The 15,518-nt window shown below is 48.2% G+C and overlaps 1 protein-coding gene across 3 annotated transcripts in view; it reads left to right on the top strand.

The window, feature by feature from the left end:
• The window catches only part of LOC140898777 (alpha-2-macroglobulin), a 66,555-nt gene that overhangs the window by 35,206 nt on the left and 15,831 nt on the right, over nt 1–15,518 (top strand). For all 3 annotated transcript variants that reach the window (XM_073313165.2, XM_073313156.2, XM_073313174.2), the window contains exons 22-25: nt 11,143–11,194; nt 11,794–11,877; nt 12,367–12,543; nt 14,945–15,029. In XM_073313165.2, the coding sequence (XP_073169266.2) occupies nt 11,143–11,194; nt 11,794–11,877; nt 12,367–12,543; nt 14,945–15,029 (398 nt within the window). The remainder of the gene's footprint in view (nt 1–11,142; nt 11,195–11,793; nt 11,878–12,366; nt 12,544–14,944; nt 15,030–15,518) is intronic.

The following is a 15,518-nucleotide window of genomic DNA, read 5'->3' as shown; positions in this document are numbered from 1 at the left end:
TGATGAGTTTCATAGCTATCTCCATCCTCTGATACACCAAAGCACAAGTCTATGGGTAATCTTGGTTCTCGCCCAAACATCAAGAGATATGGGGTGACTCCCGTAGCATCGTTCTTTGTGGCATTGTAGGCATGCACCAGAAATGCGACATGCTGGCTCCAGGTTGCCTTCTGCTCTGGTCGCAAAGTTCCCAACATATCTAATAGGGTTCGATTGAACCTCTCTGGCTGAGGATCACCTTGGGGGTGATAAGGCGTTGTCCTAGACTTTTTAATTCCTGCTATCTTCAGCACCTCCTTCAGAAGGTGACTCTCAAAATCCCGCCCCTGATCAGAGTGTATCCGAGCCGGGAATCCATAGACTGAGAAATATTTGTCCCACAATACTCGAGCAACGGTGGTGGCCCTCTGATCACGTGTGGGATATGCTTGTGCATACCGTGTAAAATGGTCAGTCACTACTAGAATGTTTCCAACATTCCTCTTGTCTACCTCTACAGACAAGAAATCAATGCATACCAACTCCAAAGGTTTGTTGCTGGTGATGTTCTTGAGATATGCAGCCCTCGTGGGCAGAGTTTTCCTTTGAACACATCGAGCGCAAGTCTCACATTTCCTGCGAACATCTTCAGCCATTCGGGGCCAATAGAACCTACTACGAATAAGTTCCAGGGTCCTCTCCATCCCTAAATGCCCAAAGTCATCATGCAGGGCCCTCATGGCCAGGGCTCTGTACTTTTTTGGCAGTACTAGTTGTGCTCGTTGTTTTTGTAAAGGGTCAGTGGTCATTCGGTGTAGCACTCCCTGAATCAGTTTTAGTTTGGTCCATTCTCTCAATAGTAGTTTACCCTCCGGGTTAGGTGGGACAACCGCAGTTGGGCTTCGCCCCTCCCTTTTGGCAAGTAGTGTATCACGAATGTCAATATCTTGCCGCTGGGCTTCTTGCCAGTCAGCCGCATTGAGCATGGGCAAAGGAGATTGGTCTAATGCAATATAGTTCACCGAAGCAGAAGGCATGCATTCAGGGGGCAGGCCCAAAGCTTCTGCAACACATCCCTGAAAGTCTTCACGGGCCTCTGGCTCTCGGCGACTCACACTGCAAATAGCTCTCACTCCATCTGTGGGTATCACAGCAACTTCTGGAGCCTGCGGACGCCTGGACAATGCATCTGCATCTACATTGCTTCTCCCTGATCGGTACTGAATGCTGAACTCATAGCTAGCCAAGGCGGCCACCCATCTCTGCCCTGTAGCATCCAGCTTAGCACTTGTTAACACATAAGTCAGTGGATTGTTGTCTGTCCACACCTGGAACTGAGCACCATACAAGTAGTCTCGAAATTTCTCAGTGATGGCCCATTTCAAGGCCAAAAACTCCAGCTTGTGGGTGGGATAGCGAGTTTCACTATCAGACAATCCTCGGCTGGCAAAGGCTACAGGTTTACATTTGCCTTCCACTTCCTGGTACAGGACTGCTCCCAGACCCTCCAAACTGGCATCAGTATGCAGGATAAATGGTTTGCTTGGGTCAGCAAAAACTAGGACTGGAGCATGAGTTAGGCAAGTAATGATTTCTTGAAAAGCCCTTTCACATCTCTCATCCCACCGTGGCCCAAATGGTGCAAAGGGGCCATTGTGTCTCTGCACAGGAGGCTTTGGGGACCTCCCCTTATTCTTGGACTTAGATTTGTTCTTGCTGGACTGATGTCCCCTGGTAAGATCATTCAGAGGCTTTACAATCGTAGCATAGTTTTTCACAAATCTGCGGTAGTAGCCACTAAATCCAAGGAAGGTCTTGAGTTCTCTGTAGTTACTTGGACGTGGCCATGTAGTGAGTGCTTCTATTTTATCAGGATCAGTACTCACACCTTCTTGGGACACAATGTGACCCACATACTTCACTGAGGTTCTGCAGAACTGGCATTTGTCAATTGAAAGCTTCAGACCATAATCCTCCAACCTATCAAGCACTTTAAGAAGTCTTTCTTCATGCTCCTCTAAGGTTCTTCCAAACACAATCAGGTCATCCAAATAAACTAACACTTGCAGTAAATTCATGTCTCCCACAACTTTCTCCATGAGACGTTGAAAGGTGGCAGGTGCTCCAGAAATCCCTTGGGGCATGCGTTCGAACTGATAAAACCCTAATGGGCAGATGAAGGCTGTCTTCTCCTTATCTTCTTCTCCCAGAGGGATCTGGTAGTATCCACTTCGAAGATCCAACACAGAGAACCACTGGCTTCCCAGCAAACAGTCTAAGGCGTCTTGCACTCGAGGCATAGTGTACTGGTCGACCACCGTACGGCTGTTTAGGGTGCGGTAGTCAATACACATCCGGATTTTCCCATTCTTTTTGCGGACTACCACAATGGGTGAGGCGTATGGGCTGCGGGACTCTGTAATGATGCCATTCGCAGCCAGCTCCTGAAGATGATGTCGCACATCTTCCATCTCAGAGAGAGCAATCTTCCTAGATCTCTCCCTGAAAGGTCGAGAGTCATGTAGTCTGATATTGTGCTCTACTCCTTTTGCACATCCCACATCCCACTCATGCAGTGAGAACACCTTGGATCTTTCACAAAGTTTCTTCCTCAGGCGATCTTTCCAGTCCTCGGACACTGGTGAATCTCCAAAGTCAAACTTTGCTGGGTCTATTGCCGGAACTGGAGTTTCATACTGGGGTTTTACAATCGACTCAGGCTCAAAGAGGTCTGCTATCTTTTGTCCTTGCTTCACAAAAATATCACGACTCGTTTCATTAGCAATCAGTATAGTCACCCTTTCCTGGGCTTCAGCAGGTAGGGTTATGACTCCACTGGGGACCAGCACTCCTTCAGGGAGCTCTCCTCCCATCGGCTGCTCTATCATTGCTAACTTCCCTTTACTGCCTTTCAGACAGGTACTCATGACAAGCACTTCTTGCTCCGTCCTTGCAGGCACTACTAAGGGGGTTGTGCCCGCGTACTTCAGTGCCCCAAGCGGTAGCTCAGATGTGTCCCTTTTAGCGCTCTCAATTTTCCTATAGGCTTCAGCACAAAGCGTATGGATCATCAGGGTATTCAGGTACTGGTCCCCAGCCCGCCTTCTGCAGTAATCCGCGAGTACCTTGAAGAGACTGGAGTTGGTCCCTATCAGCACAGACACATCAGAAGTCCCTTTAGGGTCAGGGCATATTAAGGCAGCTGTGTCTACCTCTTCTCTTACCCCAGCAACCTCCTCTGGGAATTCCAGGTGCACTATGACATACCCTTGATAGGGGTATTCATCCATGCTGAGGCCACATAGGCCAAGGCCAGTCAGTGGCTGTATAGGCAGGTGCCTAAGCATCTGTTGGTAGAATGACTGAAATAAAATAGTCACTTGAGATCCAGTGTCAAGCACTGCTTTACACTCCACCCCTTCGATCCTCACCATGACCTCTGCTCGAGGCCCTATCAGTCCTGCAGGGATCCCAGCTGGAAAGTCTTTTCTGGGGGAATCTTCAAATCCTGCAGACCTGGGGGGTCCCCGTCCCCAGACCCTCTGGCAGCTACCGGATCTCTCCCAACTGATCCTCAGCTTTCCATACACTAAGGAGGGGTTTTCTTCATTACGGCACTTGGCAGCACTGTGTCCATCCTGACCACATCGGTAGCAGAAGAATTGACCTTTCCCCCTTCGCCTGGGGGGGATGGTGGCTCTAAGTGCGGGCTTCTCAATCGCCACAGTTTGAGGCTTCTTATTCCTAGAAGTCTTAACTCGGTCAACGGTACTTTGCAGCTCAGCTATCCGTTCCGTCAGGACCTGCATTTGTTGGGCAAGTTCCTCTCTGGTGCTCACCATCAGTACACTGGCCATTTGCAGTGGTGTTGTGCTGGCTGGCTCCGATGTTTGGGCTTCCCAAAACTCACTGGCAGCCTGCCTTTCTTCCTCCTCTCGGACCTCTTTTATCAGCTGGGAGTAACTTGGGGGATGTTCCCGTCGTTCTCTTAGCCGGAGATGAAGTAGAATCGGGTTCTGATACTGAGTTCCTCTTACAATTTGAGCCAGTCTGGTCTGATCCATCTGCTCAGCAGTCACTGCTCCCCTCATGACAGCTCTCTGAAGCAGTCTCTCCAGTCTCTGTATGTAGGCTGAAGCCTTCTCGCCCTTTTGTTGTCGGGAATTAAGGAACTTACAGTAGCTGTCTTCAGGGCCCTCTACGCTCCCAAAGTTGTGTTCAAGGGCCTCTAGGCAGTCCTTCACACTGACCCCAGGGTCAATGAGCTTCAGGGTGCGAATCACATCTAATGCTGGGCCGCCAAGGCTCTCTATAAGGCATCTTCGCTTTTCTGCATCTGGTACGGCCCACTCTTGCAGCATTTCAGTGGTATGCTCTAACCAGGGTTCAAACTCCTCCTCCCCAGCAAATAATCTTAACTTACGACAAGAGTCTGACTCAGCATGGGGCAGCACAACCTTTTCCAATATTTGCCCCAGAGCTTTTGTCCAATCATCAGCCGAGGCTGCAGCCTCCGAGCTAGAAGCTGCTGAGCCAGGGCCCAACAAACCTGATATATTAGCCATTATACAAACAGTAATTTCCTCAAAATATAAGCACAAACAAAAAAAATATATAAATTGTTTCCCAATGTAGTGGATCACTCAACAGGTGCTTGCGAGGGGTACTGACCCAGGGATCCCGGACGAGCCCCCAAAAATGTAACCCTTCTGCCCGTCAGAGTTGGCAGCAACAAGGGCCGGGTTCAATATCTAGGGGTTCCATTCCAATAACACAATGCAAACCGGCTCGAGCCCCCACCCAGTGACCTGGGACCAATATATACCACCCCCGCTGGGCGCCTCCAAGGGGCAATACTTCCCCTCTCGCAAGCACAGAGTCTGAGTGTAGCAAAAAGCCTTTTAATAACAGAGAGAAACAATGTGGCATTATGTTGGGGAAACACCACCAACAGGATTCATAACACAACCCATGAGCAAAAAAACCACCCCAGGCAAATTGGGGCATGCCCCTTTCCCTTTGGTTCTTGAGTCCAGCAATCCCAAAAGTCCAATGCCCCAAAAGTCTCTGTCCCTGGTCAGGGCGGCCCCAGAGTTTGAAAGTTTATCGGCGGAGCTTTACCTCCCAACCTGGGTGGAAATGGGACGGGGGTAAGAGGCACCTTACGTGATCTGAAGCTGACCGCCCCATAGCTCCATAGCGGCGCTCCGCTCCGCCAGCCGCCCCACAAAACTCCTTCGCTCAGCTGCGCTCCACTCCGCCAGCCGCCCCACGAACTCCTTCACTCAGCTGCGCTCCGCTCCGCCAGCCGCCCCACAAAACTCCTTCGCGCAGCTGCACTCCGCTCCACCAGCTGCCCCACGAACTCCTTCGTTCAGCTGCGCTCCGCTCCGCCAGCCGCCCCACAAAACTCCTTCGCGCAGCTGCGCTCCGCTCCACCAGCCGCCCCACGAACTCCTTCGCTCAGCTGCGCTCCGCTCCGCCAGCCGCCCCACGAACTCCTTCACTCAGCTCCACGGCCCACAAGCAGCTCCTACCATCCACACACTGCTCCGTGTCGAACTGCTTCACCAGCCCTCCCGCAAACTGCTCCACAATATATCTTCAGGCTCCCCCACTACTTAACACAACACTCAGTGATTTCAGCTCTTAGGTGAATTCAGCTTATAGTAGGGGAGCCCCAGTGCTGGGGCACTGTCAGCCCAAAGTGAGCTCAGCAGCCTATAACTAGACTTCTAATGAAATCAAAATTAGCTCTGATATTCCACAGTGGAGAGAGGAGGAAGTGCAATCAGCATGTAAGGCCCTCACCAAGGGGCCCATGCCACCAAGTATTAATACTTGTCCCCAGCCTCTCTCCATTCACCCAGTTTTGGAACCCATGACCCTTGCCTAGCGAGTGCTACTTAGATGATGGTGAATCCCTCCATCGTAACAAAAGGCCACGTACAGTTCCAAGCACAGTTCCCATAATCAGGGTAATAACAATTTATTCTTCCTGCCCCAATAACAGAGACACTGGGGATCCCACAGCAGCCAAAGTGACCATTTGGGCAGCTATGGTCTCATTCTAGGCGTGGTGGGTGTGCCTATGCAAATGAGATCTGCCCCTGAAGTTCTTTTCCACAACTTGCCACACCTCACCACCAGATGTCAGGGTGGAGCTCATCCTGACACTGCTTACACTAACATTCAGTGGGGGTGTTTTGGTTGGCTAGCTCCCAGTACTAAAAGGGGGAAGGGTCGATGGGGAATCAGGACCCTGAGACTGACAGCCTCCAGGTACAATGGAGAGAGGCCAGTGCTCCAGGTCAGCCTGAATGACAGGGCGGGCAGGCTAATCAAAGAGTCAGGAGGCCAGGGAGGTCCCATCCTCCGTGTGAGCTGGATTTGCCTGGGTCAGACAGAGTGGGGCCAAGCTAAGGAGAAAGCAGGGGTCCAAGCTGAGCTGTGCTAGATCCAGAGAGAGCAGACCCTGTCCTGGGAGCAGAGCTGCAGCCCCAAAGCCAGAGGCACAGCCCAGAGAGAGCAGACTTGCCCTGGGAGCAGAGCTGCAGCAACCAGAGCCAGAGGGGCCAGAAAAGCAGCCCACGAAGCAGGTCAGTGCTGGGAGCAGAGTCACAGAAGCAGCCTGCAGAGCAGACCTGTCCTGGGAGCAGAGCTGCAGCAACCAGAGGCAGAGGGGCCAAAGAAGCAGCCCAGGGAGCTGGAGACAGCAGCAGTGCAGAGACCGAGTGGTGCTGCTGGGGCTGGAGCAGTCCGGAGCTGGGTGCAGTGAGCAGCTGGGGAGAGTGAGGGGGACCCTGGGCAGCAGGCCCAGCACAGGGAGATGCCTCAGCCAAGGGGCTCTGCAGGCCAGGCTTGGATCGTAACCCCGACAGGGCGGGGGCGACACTGGGAAGAAGGGTCCTACCACTTAGAGCCTGAGAGTGTGTGGCCACCACCAGAGCAAGTGTCCAAACCACAGCATCCCTGCAGCACAACCAGGGCCTGAGAAGAAGGCCTGGGACTTACAAGGAACAGACTGTGAACTGTCCTGACATTCCAGAGACACTGTTTGTGATGTTCCCTGCCACAGAGCGCGTTGATGTGTTTCCTTTCACCTTTCCCATTTTCCCTTATTCTTTTTAAAATTAATTGTTGATTAAATAACTTGGATTTGCTTTAACATGTATGTAATGGTCAGTGGGTCAGAGAAGTGCCCAGTGCAGAGAGAGTACCCCGGAGTTGGGACACCCTAGCCCCTGTCCTAGGTGACCACAGCAGGGTTGGGGGTCGAGCCCCCCAGGAATCCTGGGCCCAGCCTTGTTGGGGTTACGAGGACTCTGCCAGACAGAAGAGTGGAAGGGGAGTCCTCAAGAGCAGGGAGGCCACTGGGTAAAGGAAATGGGAGCAAGGACTCAGATTCTTTTGCTAGCCCACTTCACCGGGGTAGTGCAGAAGCCAGGAAAGTTCCCCACAAGAGCGGGACTATTCCCCCGCTTACAGAAACCTTGATGATTTCATATGATCACACACTGTCTAATGCTGTAAAGGGAAGCAGCGATAAGTCACTACATTGGCCAATATAAACTGTAATACTGCATCACTTCTTACAGGAAAATACTGGTACCTTGCTGCACTGTGTGACTGAAATAATGAGCAAAGGTGATACGTTTGCCACAGCCATGTCTTTTGGGACAGAAACCATGACTTTTCGGTTTTGTCTATAACAAGTCATGGGATCAAGCCCTCAGCAGTGTAGACTGGCATAGCTCCATTCAATTCAATGCAGCTCTGCGGATTTACACCAGCTGTGAATGTGGACCGTGGTCCTTGTAAATTGAGCTGTGCGAATAACTGATTTTTTGGTTTGCTGGCCAACTGAAAAATCAAAAAAAGAATCGTTTTGGGCCAACCCAAATAGAAATGTTTCAGGGTTTTTTGGTGAACCGAAACAGTCAAAAAATGTAGTTTGAAGTCCAACAAAATGTTTGATTTGACCTGACATGAAATGCTCTTTCTTTTTCAATCTTTTTTACCATTTTAAAAAAAATAGTGTTGAACTAAAATTAAAATGAAAAAAGCAATTTTGAATTGAAAAATCAAAACATTTTATTTCGAAAATGTCCAAATAAAATGTTTTGATTTTTTTCATTGAAACAATTTGGTGAATGCAGCACAAATATGAGAAATGTTTTGGTTAACCTGAATCTTCATTTTACAGTGAAGAAAAGCTTTTCCAAAAATTTACTTCTTTTCTTGTAAACCCTGCCAGCCTATCCCCAAATAGGACACTTCCAGGACCTGTAACAAATCTTGTGCTGTATGTGACCAGTGTAGTGGAATATGGGAGAGTGACTGCATTTAGAACATTTTTGAATTATTTGTGAATTATCATTATTTATTTTAAATCATTTAGCTTCATAATTTTAAAAAAAATCTCAAGGTAATGTGAGCCAATTTTTTTTTGTATAGTTTTCTATAAATTTCTCTTTCAGTATTTTGTGATGAGGAACCCCTGGCTTTTCCCATTTTTTTTAAAAATGACACCCAACGAGACTTAATAATAATTCATAATATAAACCTCCACAGCTATTCTATGTAATAGGGAAGTAGTGATAATTTGTTACATAGTCTGATCCGAGCAATATCACGTGATAGAAGGTGGCCACTCCTCTCTCCATTATAGGAAAGCACTAATCATTTTTAAATTGTTTGATGTAAGCTGTAACACATGATCTAATACTGCAGCTCCTCTCTGAGTTACAGAAATGGATCCCACCTTTTTCAGTAAGATACAATTCACATTATTGTATCAACCCAGAAAAAACAACTCTGTAAGCTTCAAGGTAGGAATGAGTCCTGTTGCCAGTTCCGGGTGCCACGCTTTAGGAAAGACATGAGTAAATTGGAGAGAGTCCAAAGGAGAGCAACAAAAATGAAAAAACCTGACGTATGAGGAAAGGTTGAAAGAATTGGGCATATTTAGTCTAGAGAAGAGATGGCTGAGTGGAGTACAAGATAACAGTCTTCAAATATGTGCTACAAAGGGAATGGTGATCAGTTGTTCTCCATGTCCACCAAGGGTAAAACAAGAAGAAATTGGCAAGAGAAGTGTGATACCAGGAATAACTTTCTAACTGTAAGGGTAGATAAGCTCTGGCACAGGTTACCTAGGAAGGCTGCGGATACCCCATTATTGCAGGTTTAAGAACAGTTTGGACAAACACCTGTCCAGGATAGTCTAGGTGTACTTGGCTCTGCCACGTTCTGAGGGGGGTGGATTAGATGACCTCTCAAGGTCCCGTCTAGCCCTACATTTCTATGATTCTGTCCTGTTACAGTGAATCTGTTTTGGCTTTTGCTTTAAAGTTATCCTATGTGCCAAGTGAAATTTGAATTCTAACTTGGCTCCTTTTTCAATACATAGGGACACAAAGAACTGTGAAACACTTCACAAAAAAATTTGAAATAAGTGATTTCTAAATGGCTTCAGCTGAAGAAGTATTCACTTTGCTTCCGTCGCATTAGTGGAAATGTCCAACTTTATCTTGGGCTGATCTGACAGTTCTGTAAACACAGATTATTTTTCTCAGAATTATGAAGGAGATGAAAATTGGGCTTAAAATAATAGGAGACTAATAGCAACTTTAGGGAGTGTACTGGGGGGAGGAATAGCTCAGTGGCTGGTGCATTGGCCTGCTAAACCCAGGGTTGTGAGTTCAACCCTTGAGGGGGCCATTTAGGGATCTGGGGTAAAAATTGGGGATTGGCCCTGCTTTGAGCAGGGGGTTGGACTAGATCCCTTCCATCCCTGAGATTCTACAGTCTTGCCCTATTATTTTAAAGAACTGACTAGAGCACCACTGCCCTCTACCTGATGGAATCAGAAATGCTCATCTGCGTTTGCTAGGCTAACAAAAAGTTAGAGCTGGTTGAAAAACAGGATTTTTTTCCCCAGTGAATCTTTCACCAGAAAAAAAAAAATCTAAAAAATATTTGATCACTGCATTTGAATTTCCTGTGAAACTCAACAGCAGATTTGTCACTGAGATTAATTTTGAAAAGACATTTTGAAACAAAACAAAAATGTTCATATTAACCTCAAATGTTGTTTTAGTGTGTGTGTGGTGGGGGGGTGTTCAACTTTTGGATTCTCCCCCTTCCCCCTGCCATACACACACACACACACACACACACACTTTTAAAAAGTTTTAACCTTTTTCGACTGAAGAAAGAGAGGGAAAGGTTTTTTGAAAGAGAGGGAAAGCCCCTTTTCACACTTGGCTACTGTTTTCCACCTGGCAAAAGTTGGAAAACAGTTATAAAAAGGGGGAAAACCGACTAGTCTCAGAATAAAAATTTGCGGGGGAGGGGTGTGTTCCAAAACCAAAAATTGTTTTGATTAAACCCTCTTTTTTTTCACAACATTTAGTTCATGAGTTTTAGTCAAAACTGTTCGCGTCATCTCAATAAATAACAGGGCTTCTTCCTTCGCTCAAGCCATGGGGGTCTGGGCCTTTGGAGCAAGAGGAGCTGAGTTCTATCCCTACTGTAGCCCTACAGGACTAATCGGCCACAGTGTGTAATGGTGAATTTCTAGGTGGCCCTGCAGTCATTACAATATGTCATTTCATGACACTGAGCGCTTTGGCCCTGACTCGGCAAAGCTTGCTTTACTTTAGGCACATGAGTTGTCCCATTGATCTCAAACAGGCTTAAAGTTAAACACTTGGCAGGATTGAGCCCCTACCTCACTTCATTAGCATCACAGCATATCATCAGCACCAGCACCTGGTGTAAAGCTGGAAGTTCTCTCTGTATCACAAGCAAAGCTCATGTTTTACTGTGTGCTAACAGCAACTAATCACCCATGGTAGATCACTGCAATATCCTCCCCTTGGGAGTGAGGAGGCAATAACTTCTTAGTAGCTGATTTCCAACTATTATCTGCTGGCTTTATGAGAATTATTGTTACATGAGAATTTGCAAGTCTCCCTCTTTCTCTGATTCACTTCCTTTTCTTTCTTTCTTTCTTTTTCTTCTCCCCAACTTTTTCCTCCTCCCCATCTCTCTCCATCACCCCTGCCCAGATGTTTCTGAAACCAGGTGCTCAATATCTCTGCAGGTTCTCACCTTTCTGATTTTTCTTCCCCTTCCCTTTTCCTCCCCAACCGAAAGCCTGAAGGGCTTGAGAAGGAAACGACCTACAACTTCCTGCTCTGTGCAGCTGGTAAGAGCCCCACCCCTCCTGACCTGCTTCTGCAAAGGGAAGGGTGGAAACCCCGGGTGTCCGAGGGGAAGAGCTAACGAGAGCAGTAATATGGGACTGAAGAAAGTGGGACACCTCCAGCTGGATAACGAGGAAACATTTCCTAACACTGAAGGTCTAGAATGGCGCCCAAGGGAAGGGCTGGAAGCGTAGGTCTTAGGGAACGTTCCTGACCCGGGTGCTGGGAAGATGGGCTAGATGGGATTTAATGGGGCTTTCCCCTTCTCTCACTCTGTGATTCCATGGAGTGAAATTACAAACTGGAAGGTGCCAGAGAAAGAGCTGGAGACTACAGTTCCCGTGTCTCGCCAGCTGGTGACACCTCGCTCCATGTGGAGGGCTGGGGTGGCAGGAGAGGGGATCCACTCCTGAGAGGGGATTTGGAGATGGGTTCACTATAAAGCTATGGAGGAATGGAGCTGCTAAAGGCAGGGAGCCCCTGTGCAGTGCCAGGGGAAAGACAGCAGCAGGGGCAGTATCCTAGCTCCTGTGCTGGGGTCTGCTCACTGCTACACAGGGGGGGATTTTACTACAAGCCCATCTATGTCACTTTTCCCCAGGAAAAACAGCGCCGCAGCTAATGCCCCTGAAGCTCCCAGAGAACGTGGTGCAGGGCTCGGCCAGAGCCTATTTCTCAGTGCTGGGTAAGTGAGGCAGTCCGAGGAGCCCAGCTGGGGGTGCTGCTGCCGTTCTCTCCCCCTTCCTGACAGTTCTGGTCTCTCTACCCGTTCCACTCCTCACCCCTTTGTGTACCCATCACAGCCCCTCCACTTATCCCCCAGCTGCCCACTGCTGTAGTCTCTTGCTAGCACTTCACCCCTTTTTCTCTCTCCTTCCCCCCACCTCTGCCTCTGGGCCCACGTCTCTAGCTATTCATCCAGCCTAGTGCTCCCATCTGTCCTTCCAGCAGCACGCCCTTCACTTTGCCTTTCATGTGTCCCTTCTCTCTCAGAGCATATTTCTCTGTCTCCTCCTTTCTCTGGGTTGTGTGTGTGTCTCTCTTTCCCTCCTATTGCCTGTGATCTCACAAGCCTGTTACGGATGTCTCACATTAGCATCCTTGCTCTGCGGTGCACTCTGCCTCCGCAGGCAGGCGGCTGGGCCACACTGACTCCCTGTGTCTCCATCCCCAGGCGAAATCCTGGGCACAGCCATGCAGAACCTGCAGCAGCTTCTCCAGATGCCCTTCGGCTGCGGGGAGCAGAACATGGTCCTGTTTGCCCCCAACATCTACGTCCTGGACTATCTGAATAAGACGGGGCAGCTGAGCGAGGAGACCAAATCCAAGGCTGTCGGATACTTAGTCAGCGGTGAGGAGGGACGGGGCTTTTATTTCTTCACTTACTCCCTTCCAAGGTCGTGCTGGGAGCTTTTTGTGTCCGCCTTGCTCAGATAATGCTTCCACTGGGAAGGATGGATGGACTGAGGGGACCACCTGTCTCTCGGGGGGAACCCACTTGAACCTTCTCAGCCCTGTCATCCCATTGCTCCCCAGTGTGTAGCCCAGTGGTAATTCACTCTTACCCCAGCAAACCAGACTCGGCTTCCCAGGTGGCCTATAAGCCTTTCCTAGCCACCAGTGTATTGGCAGCACTGTCACAGCTGACCCCTCATCACACACACACCTTTGAACCAGGGCCTCTGACACCCCCCCCGCACCAGAGGAAAGCGGTTCCCTTTCCCAGGAGCTACGCTGAGGAGTTACTCCTTTAATGGTTGGTGTTACAATAGATCACTTCCCAACAGGGGGTGCCAGAGCACAGTAGCATGCTTAGATCTAGGGTGACATCTAGGAATGTAGAGAACTCTACTCTCTGGAAGTGCTCGATGGGAGAAGATGGGTCCAAGTGGATGAATGACTGAATGACACAGCCTGGGTGCTGCACTGCACTGGGTGAACTGCACAGGGTGCACTGGGTGCATTTCTGCTGATGACGTGCAAGGCAGAGAAGAAGAGCTGGGTTGGTTCTGCAGCTCTGGCAGCAGTAAATGGAGCAAAACCTGGTGTCAGGGTTCCCTCCCCACTCTGAACTCTAGGGTACAGATGTGGGGACCCTCATGAAAGACCCCCTAAGCTTATCTCTACCAGCTTAGGTTAAAAACTTCCCCAAGGCACAAATTCTTCCCGTCCTTGGATCGGTATCACTGCCACCACCAAGTGAGTTAGAAAAAGATTTAGGAAAAGGACCACTTGGAGTTCCTGTTTCCCCAAAATGTCCCCCCAAGTCCCTTCACTCCCTTTCCTGGGAAGGCTTGAGCATAAACAAGGCGAGCACAGACCAGACCCTTGGGTTTTTAGGACAGATTCTTAAAAACAGAACTTTTATTATAAGGAGAAAAAGTAAAAGAAATGCCTCTGTAAAATCAGGATGGAAAATAATTTTACAGGGTAATAAGATTTAAAACACAGAGGATTCCCCTCTAGGCAAAACTTTTAAGTTATAAAAAAACAGGAAGAAACCTTCCTCTTAGCATAGGGAAAATTCACAAGCTAAAACAAAAGATACTCTAACGCATTTCCTTGCTATTACTTACAGTTTCTGTAATTTTGGAAGTATTGTTCAGTAGGAGCTGGATTACTTGCTTGATCTCTCTCTTTGTCTCCGGAGAGAAGAACAAAAGCCCAAAACAAAAACCTTCCCCCTTAGAATTGAAAGTGTCTTCTCCCCTTAATGGTCCTTTTGATCAGGTGCCAACCAGGTTAGCTGAGCTTCTTAACCCTTTACAGGTAAAGGAGGGATTTTATGCTGCCCTTTTCTGTATGTTTATGACACGTGGGTTTAAGCCTTGTTTTCACTAGTGGAGATTTGTCTATTTGTAACACATTTAGCCGACTTGTAGTTTTAATACATGTTGATCAAGGTAAACTCTAGGCTCCTCGCTAAGGTTAACTCGACCAGCTAACGTGTGAAACTACACATATCTTGTCTGTGTTAGGATTTAAACACATGATAGCTAGCAATGTTGGTAATGCTCCTTTATTCCTAATGTGGACATGACCTTTGCCAGTAAAGCCAGTAGCCATGACTCTGAACACATGCAGGGCAGAGCTGCTGAGTGACCAGGGGCCCTTTCCACATAGTCACTTTTCACAACAGCCCCACTTTGGGTCACACCTTTGATTATTCCTCATTCTCCATTTCTGCTCCACCCTGTTTTTAATGAGGTTCAGCAATCTTTCAGAGACAGTCTTCCCATTTATTTTAGGTGCTGCAAAGGGATCCTCGAACCTGGTGGCTTGTAGATGCACATCATAACCCTGTTCCCTGTACTTTCATTTAACACCTAATAGAAGACCAAGGCCTCTCTGCTGAGAGACTGAGGCTATTTTTTAGGAATGGGAGGCCTGCCTGGCTTGTGTACTCTACATCGGACCTGCTTCTGGGTCTCAGACTTGATCTAAACCCAGCTTTGTTCCAGTGTAACTATTTCAGTTAGGAGGTAATATTTTACCAAAATAATTTAATCAGTACGACCCGTAGTGTGGATGCAATTCTACCCCTTTCCGATCTGGGAACAAGCTGTACTGGTATTAGCATTTTTATACTATCGTAACTATATCCACAGTGCGGTATTTGCAGCATTTTAACACTACTGGTATAATTCAAGCAGAATGTTTGTGTGTAGACAGGGCTGAAAATTCTTTTTTCCTGGCTGACGTCTACAGCTGGACTTTATTGCAGTAAAACACAACTTCATTCTCCCTTTCAGGTTACCAGACACAGCTGAAGTACAAACATTTGGACGGCTCCTACAGCACATTTGGGCCACGTTATGGGCAATCAGGGAACACCTGGTAAGATTTCAGTGTTGCTGAATTCTTTCCCTCCTCTTGTTATAACCTGGAGCTTGCCCACTGTTAACAGGTGCTGATCATGAAGGTGTGGAGGAAAGGGGAGGAGCTCTAGAGCTGATGATGTGGGATAAGGCAACTATGAGAGGTGGTAGGGAAGGGAGATCTCCTTTAGTTCATATGCTAGAGGCCTTTGATTTTGGATTAATAACCATTTACAGCCTCCTCATTCCCTGCTCAGCTCAGAGCAGCCTCGGGGCTGTTCTAACTTGCTCCAGTTGGTCACAATCCCTTGAGGACCATACATCAGCTAGGTGTATCCAGAACACTGCACACTCCAGCCACTCACTTTCTGTACCAGGGGCTATAGGGAGGATGGCATAAAAGTGCCAGCCAAAGATTCCCCTGCTGGGTGACTTGTTGGTAGTTTCAGCTCCCTTTATGTTACCTGAGTAAGGTGCAGGGGTCAGAACAGGGCAGAGAATCCATCCC

The sequence above is a fragment of the Lepidochelys kempii genome, chromosome 1 (assembly GCF_965140285.1).
Source record: "Lepidochelys kempii isolate rLepKem1 chromosome 1, rLepKem1.hap1, whole genome shotgun sequence".
NCBI classification, from domain to species: domain Eukaryota; kingdom Metazoa; phylum Chordata; order Testudines; family Cheloniidae; genus Lepidochelys; species Lepidochelys kempii.
This window is presented reverse-complemented; position numbering and strand designations above follow the sequence as displayed.